The sequence below is a fragment of the Juglans regia genome, chromosome 6, assembly GCF_001411555.2.
Source record: "Juglans regia cultivar Chandler chromosome 6, Walnut 2.0, whole genome shotgun sequence".
Taxonomy (NCBI): Eukaryota; Viridiplantae; Streptophyta; class Magnoliopsida; order Fagales; family Juglandaceae; genus Juglans; species Juglans regia.
Window position 1 is genome coordinate 37,005,623 of NC_049906.1, and position 7,831 is coordinate 37,013,453.

At 39.0% G+C, this 7,831-nt stretch overlaps 1 protein-coding gene across 1 annotated transcript; it reads left to right on the forward strand.

Annotated features, from left to right (window-relative positions):
• The first annotated feature begins 1,254 nt into the window (after nt 1–1,254).
• On the forward strand, nt 1,255–2,668 carry LOC109012917 (class V chitinase-like). The gene is made up of 2 exons (XM_018994818.2): nt 1,255–2,369; nt 2,603–2,668. The coding sequence occupies exons 1-2, from the start codon at nt 1,322–1,324 to the stop codon at nt 2,647–2,649; spliced, it is 1,095 nt and encodes a 364-aa protein (XP_018850363.1). The 5' UTR covers nt 1,255–1,321; the 3' UTR covers nt 2,650–2,668.
• Nucleotides 2,669–7,831: the final 5,163 nt, after the last annotated feature.

Sequence of the window (7,831 nt, forward strand, 5' to 3'; positions counted from 1 at the left end):
GACCTAATTAATGCTCAAGGTTTTTGTCTAAGTTTTGTTAGCTGCTGTTTTATTATTATTTTTTTGGAACAACCATGCTCCACACTTTTTCTAGTTTAAAAATAATTCTGTGTTTATTTTCCTCATCATGCGTTGAGTTTAAAATACTACTTAAGAAGTGTACAAAATTAAGTAATATTTGGAATTAATATATAAAGTCATCGAGTTTCTGTTGAAACAAAACCATTACCCAGAACCATCAAATTAAATTAGGTACGAATATAACAATAGTGTCAAATTCTAGTACATATCTGCAGCAGTTAAATTTTTTGAGTGTATATACATACATATATACATATATTGTATATATTATATATAGTTTATCCACCTTATAAATGCCGTATGGATGGCAAATTCTATGTCATATGATCAGGGCAGCCTAGCTTGCTTGTCCAACTGGAGTGAAGAATTGATCAAATTTTGTATACAGAGGTTCTTATCTCATCTCGTCTTATCTAATTTTAACTAATAATCTCACTGATATTCACAAACCATCTTAACTTAATTTAACTTATTTCATCTCATCTCATTATCCAAACGGATCGACCTTTACTTTTATCCCACAATTATAAGCAGCCAGGGGAAAAGAACTTATAATTCCCAGCCCCAGCCCCAGGCAATCAATAGGCCCTGAAAATGAGATATTGATTCCTCATAAGGGCCACTTCGAGCTCTAATTAGAATTCAAATAATGTTTAGTCCTCAACGATTCGGACGGAGAATTGTAAATCCTTGCAGATGGCTCTTCTGGATACATGCAGTTAGCTGCACTAAATTAAAGTTGTCGCAGAAAAGCATTCATTCCTTCGATTGACGATGTTTGTTCTCGCAAGAGTCCGCATCTCATTTGCAATTTTGGACGACACGCATGCATGCATGCACAACTCAAGTGGCCGAAGCATAACGTACGCTAGCCAGCCATGCAAAGACGATAGATTCGTCGCGGTCCAGACATTAATGGGTCATAAAGTAATTTTGAATGTCAATCCGAACAGCTTAAAATTCTTCTCATGCATGCCGTCACGTCATCACATCCATATATATTCTTCATGATCCCATTAATGTCTGTCCGTCGGATCGGTACAACTGCCTTGCAATGACTGTGATTGGGAGAGTGCCTAATGGGATAAGATAAAAATAAATAAATAAGTAATGAATTTGTTTTTTATGGGTTTGAAAAGGCTATAAATACGCACGCATACATGGCTAGCAACTACAACTACTCGTACCACCAAGACACAAAATATTCTAACTGCACCAGCTTTCGCCTTTCCTCGATCGAATGGAATCCCCTAGTCATGTGAAATCCGGTTACTGGGTTTGCATGCCTCATTGCCTGCCGGTAGCGGAAATACATTCCAGACTCTTCACACATCTCTATGCTGGCTTTGCCGTGGTCCACCGTGATGGCGGGGTCACCTTTCCTAGCACATACAAGGATCAATTCCAAAGCTTCACTAGAACAGTTCGGAAACGATCCCCTCAGGTGAAAACTCTTTTATCCATCGGTGGTGATGATCATCAAGGCTCTCACAATATATCTGTAGTGGTGAAAGATGCAGATAAGCGTGCAAAACTCATAAAGGACTCCATAGATCTAGCCAGGAAGTTCGATTTCGATGGCCTTGACCTCTGCTGGCAGTACCCCTCCCCGTCCGACAATGGTGCTGACCTTGGCTCCTTCCTGGATGAATGGCGTGATGCCGTGAAGGAAGATGCTGAGACAAGATCAAAGCCTGAATTGTTGCTAACTGCAGCGGTGTTTCACCACCCGGTCATTCCCGGCACAGGCGGAAGGTTTTTCTACTATCCTTGTGAGGCTATTTCAGACAACTTGGACTGGATCAACGTACTGGCCATTGACTTCTATACTCCCACCAACTCATCGGGGGAGACTGGGCCGGTTCAGGCGTGGCTCAATCCTAAAGAGCGAAACAGGTGCGGAAGTGCAGGCATTGGAAACTGGATTAGTAATGGAGTTGCGACAAAACAATTAGTCCTCGGCCTTCCATTTCATGGCTATGAATGGATTCTAAAGAACCAGTGTCACAGTGGATTCTTTGCTCCGGCTCATCCAGCAAAAACAATCTCCAAACCCTACAGAACTATCCTGGAGATTATCCAGAACCCGAAGAATAATTACAAAACCACGTATGATTGCGACTATGTTGCTACCTACTCGCATAACAATAAGGGGAGTTGGATCGGTTATGATAATGTATGCAGCATCTCTAAAAAGGTTAAAGAGGCAAGTGGTAAAGATAATTTGGGCGGTTATTCTGCATGGCATGTGGGCGCCGACGACGACAAATGGAGTCTTTCGACTGCAGGTAATTAATTAATTAGCTGCATGAATTCAATATTGTATCTTACATATCTTGATTGCAATTATAAGCTGCAAAATTCCATGACATACTGCTTGAATTTTCTAGTACTACTGCTTCGCATGAATATATATAAATATATATCTTTATATATATATATATATATATATATATGTGCTAGCTCTATTTTCTTTTTATTTTCTATTTTCTAATGAACTTTCCTTTTCTTGTCTGCGTAGCCTACAACGCATGGCAGTCGGCTTATAATTGTAAAGCTAATCCGTAATGGCCGCAAGTATTGTGAAGAATAATCAACAGCATGGCCAGCAATATATCAGATATGGTGTGTAATTGCTATATTTATATATATATATATATATATATATATGCGTGTTTGCTTGTAATATCAATATGAAGGCCAATGATATCAGATATCCAGATGTTCTGTTACAATTATATGTAACATAGACGCTTGTATCTTCAACAATAAGGCCAGTGGCCATGCTGTGTTAATTGTGTAATATTATATATAAGACAATGTTAGGGGGCCGCCCATGCGGTACGCCCAGCTTGTACCGCTAGCTGGGTGTGTTTCCAACTTTTTATTTCCTTTTTAATATTATTTTAATATCCTTAATCATTATTAAAAAATTACACAATTTTATTAGTAGTCATTTTCACAACCATTAAATAATAATAATAAAAAACAAACAAACAAACGGTCAAACCAACCGGTACATGAAGCTGGACGGCTGACAATGACTATATATCATTTTCCTTATATATATATATATATGACAAGGGTGTATTACATAAATTTATGAGTTTTGTAAGAAGTTTCTAAGTATTTTTAATTAGATTATTCGAGGCAACATGTGAGGTTTTTCAAATTTTTTAGTCTACAGAAAGAAAATTCGTTTTGCCTTCAACTTCATCCTTTTTATTTCGCTGTATATAGACAGGAACGACATTATATGGAATTAAAATTCACGTACGAGTTCATCCTTTATATATAACTTTCTCTATGAAAAAAACACATACAATCTAGCTATTAGATTCCTTATATTTTCCAGCTTCATGATGAATATCTAAACCGGAGAAGATAAATAATAATTAATCATTAATTAAATTAAACTAAGTATTGGACATCCAAATTACTAATATCTGTATATTTTTGTGTATATGTATATAAATATAGGAAAATATTTTAGCCACAAAAGAACTACACAAAAGTAAAACTGATGTGGTTTGATGTGATAGTATGTCAAATTATAAAGTTACTTTTATTGTAAAGTAAATCTAATGAATCTTACTAAATTACGTCAATTTGTGGGTTTATTTTTGTATAATCTATTTGTGTAGGTAGTAGTTCTCATAAATATATATGTGTGTATATATGTATACATACGCATATATATACACAGAAAAACACAAAAAATTAAAAATGGCCCGTACCACCCAAAAATAAGGCAATCCGTCCAAATCACTAAATATGTCCATTGGGAGAGAGAGAGTGAGTGATGAGAGAGAGAGCGGATACGACATCAGGGAGAGAGGGAACTCACCGTGAGAGGCGTGCGACGGATTAGGTGTGCCAGGAAATCTTTGGTGGAGGTTTCTGTGGGGTCTCGACGTGGTGAGGTGTAACACCCGGACCCAAATTAGTATGGTTGGACTTTAGTTTTTTTTTATTCATTTATTTATTGGAGCTTGGTTTTTTTTTTATTTCTTTTATTCTCCCCGCATGTTTAATTAGTTTTTTTTTTTTTGTTTTGTTTGTTTTCTTCTCTTTTTCCGTCTATTCTTTTTTCTTTACGCCCGTAGTGTTCCTCTTGCCCACTCCATGCACTCACGGCACGTCAGCGCACGTCTCTCTCTCGGCTCTCTAGGGTTTTCTTTTCTTGTTTCTCCACTTGTATATTTATATTTGTACGTTTTCGAAGGATGCTTCCTCCGCTGCCCTCCCACGCGGAACCATAGCCCAGTTTTTCCTCCTCAGCCTCCATCCCCTCGGTTCCTCGCACCCCGAGTCGTGCAGCACCCCAAAGCTTATCCGCGTACCGCGACGCCGTCCCAGCATCACCGCAGCCTGTCCTCACCCTTTCGGAAAGCACCACGCCAGTTAACAGAAAAGCCTCTGCCTTCGGCTTACTGTGCACCGAGTTGCATACCGCGGGAAGTCACCACAGCCGCCTTCCCGACGAACCTAGTCCATACCTCCTTAAGCTGCCGTGAACCCACACGAAACCACCGTGCCCACTGCCCAATCATGCGAAGCTGTCGCCTAGCGTTCCCGTAGCCTCTACAGCAAGCATCGGACTGCTCTGTTTTGTTATCCAAAAACAGAGCATTTCCAGCCACCTTGAGCCGCTGAAAGCATCCTCCACCGAAAGCTCCTCCGCACTGTGCCCACACAGAAACTGCCGAGGAGGACGTCTCATCACCCCTGTCCGCCGCACGCAGCCTCTGTTTCCCAGGTAAGCTCACGCCATTTCTTGTTGGTGTCTCCATTCTCTCGGTCTCTCCCTCTTTCTCTCACCGTCTCTCTCTCTCTCTCGGTTTCAGCTCTCTCTCTCTCTTCCAGTGCACCGCCGCAGTACCCACCACCACTAGCGCACCCGGCCCAGCTCCGTCACAGCTCCACTTCTCTCGGTAGGTCCTCCGTTACTCTTCAACCGCGCGGCGTGGTCACGTTGCTTGTGTTGTGTTGTCGTTCCGTAGACTTTTCGTAGTTTAGGAAATATTTTGTCTAATAATTACATTTTTACCCTTTGTGGGATGTATAAGATATTGTACTGAGTTTATATAGTATTTTTTTTTAATTATATTATGTGCAACGATTATTTTATTGAAAGTGTATTTTGAACATTTTATTTATGATTAAAGAAAATCACTTAAGTATTTTTTTTATGTTATTAAGTAAAGGTTGATTTTAAGAGTAAACAATATTGGTATTTTTAGATAATGGTGGTATTATAAGAATTTTTAGAATTCTAGGTTTTGAGGATTTAAATAGGTTCTTAGGTTCAAATACGAAATACGTGTTTGATTGAGAATTTACGAGAATTACTTGATTATTTTATAGGTGACGATTAATTATTGTCCGACGTTTTGAGGAATTTCGAAAAAGCTAAGAAGTTCAGGTAAGCGGGGTTCCTATGCTAGAATTTGCATTAAATAAAATGAACTGAGGTCCATTTTGAAAAATATGCATGTTTTGTTATGAAAAGAAATTTGAACTACCTCAGTTATTTGTTCTGCATTACTCATGAGATTCTGTTTAAGAATAACGTATTTTCTGTCATGACTGGTGTAAACATGAGCTTATTTTTTTATATTTTGTTTATGAACTTTGAAAATGAGAGCGAATATGAAATTTGTGCATAAATTATATGGTGATATGATTTTGTTCTATTCCGAAGATTTTTGTTCAGTATACTGTTTGGAAAAGACGTGATTTCTGAAAACTTTTGGCATGACTCTCTGATTTTGAATTTGATTCTATTTCTGTTCTATTCAGTTACGGCCCTGCCACGGGTGATAATAGTGGCATACGGCCCAACCACGGGTTATAATAGTGGATACGGCCCAACCACGGGTTATAATAGTGGATACGGCCCAACCACGGGTAATAATAGTGGATACGGCCCTGCCACGGGTTATAGTAGTGGTCTCTGTTTTGAGTGCACACCTTGGTGACAGAGTGTTTTATGTTCTGCTTGGCTATCCGCAGATGCACAACCCTACCACGGGGATTATACATGGCCTCTATTCTGATATGATGTTCTGATGATGATGATGATCTTTTATGTTATGCCAAAGAATATTTTGAATGAAATTATTTCTAAATCTTCGCTCTGATACTTTAATAACATGTTCTGCTTCCGCACTGTGAAAATGAAAATGTTTTGTTCTGCATTCTGATTTATGTAAATGCTCATGTTTATACACTGGTATATGTTCTCTGCTTACTGAGTTGTTGATAACTCACCCCCTCTTATCTCCATAATATTTCAGATGACATTGATGGTTCAGCTGAGGATCAGTATTTGAGTTTATGGAGAAGATTAACAGTGAATGGTTGTTGGGTATTTCGTGGTATTAATGTTGATGTTGGAAGTTATTTATGTTTCTTAAGTTTGCTTCAGTGGATTTAGACGGTTTATGGAGACTTATGTTAATGTTTCATTATTTCTAGTTTGTTATTTGAGACATGAAGAAGAGTTGATTTTATTTGAGTTGTTGGATTGAAAATTGGATAGATGAGTCTATATGGTTTATTTAATTGAAGTATTTATGTTTGATTTGAGGTTTGGGAAAATATATATATCCTTGAATTTGGAAGTACTCTAGCCTTGTTAGAGTTAAATTATCAAGTTATATGAGTTAACTCTCCGGACCCTCTGGAACGGGGCGTTACATGAGGTCTCAGGGATAATGGCTTGCAGCAGTTCAAGGTGGAGAAGATTTGTCCTCTATTTTCAGGAGTGAGGAACAAAGGTTTTGCATGATGGCTAACGGTGGCTCCATTAGTGGGTTCACGACTGGGTTATGGTGGTGGCATATGGCAGCACTGTTGAGGAGCATTAATCGGCTTGACCTGCTTGGGAAGCTACAGTTTCCGTGTGATGGTTGAGTAAAACCGTTACGGTGCAGGCTGGTTGTGTGGTGAACGGTGGGGCTTTTGCTTCGGGAGTGAGGCTTCCTTTTTGGGGCTGTTTCTATGGTGGAAAGGAGTGTGAAGCTGGAGAGATCGGCCGCGACTTGTGGGGCAAAGAAGTGTGTAAGAGGCAGCCCCAGTTTATCAAACTGTTGAACTTCTATACGTAAGTGTATATGTGACGCCGCGACTCCCACGTATAGGGACGCGATAATTGTGACGTCAGGATGATGACAACATGGGTCACGCATCCCAATGAAATGTGCCCAAATGTGTGCAACATGCAAAAGTGCACAACAAAATTCGTAGCAGATAATATAATAAGTCAACTAAGTACCAGAAATTTCAATACAAGTATCCAAAATAAATTACCTTTAAAAAGTTATACAGTCATCCCAAATATATTACAAAAGATAAATACATAAACGAGTCGGATAATAAATCTCGATACACGAGAGCAATCCCAGATCACTCTTCCAACGGAGCCAAAGCCTAAGGCTCGTCATCCTCATCTACATCAAAATCTGCGATACCATAAAACGGTACCACAGGTAAGTAATAATCCAAACAACCCTCGAGATAAAAACGCATTAAAGCAACCAACTAACAGATCCCAAAATCTCATTTTTCCCAAAAATGATTATTTTCCAACACACGCTAAAAATCTCATTTTGGCCAAAACATAAAATCCGATTTTTTTCCCAGGAAATGATTTAGACAAAACCCAACTATTTATCAGACACTATAGGCGGGAATCACAGGGGGGACTATACCACCATCGCTACCGCATGCACTGTAGGCAGGAATC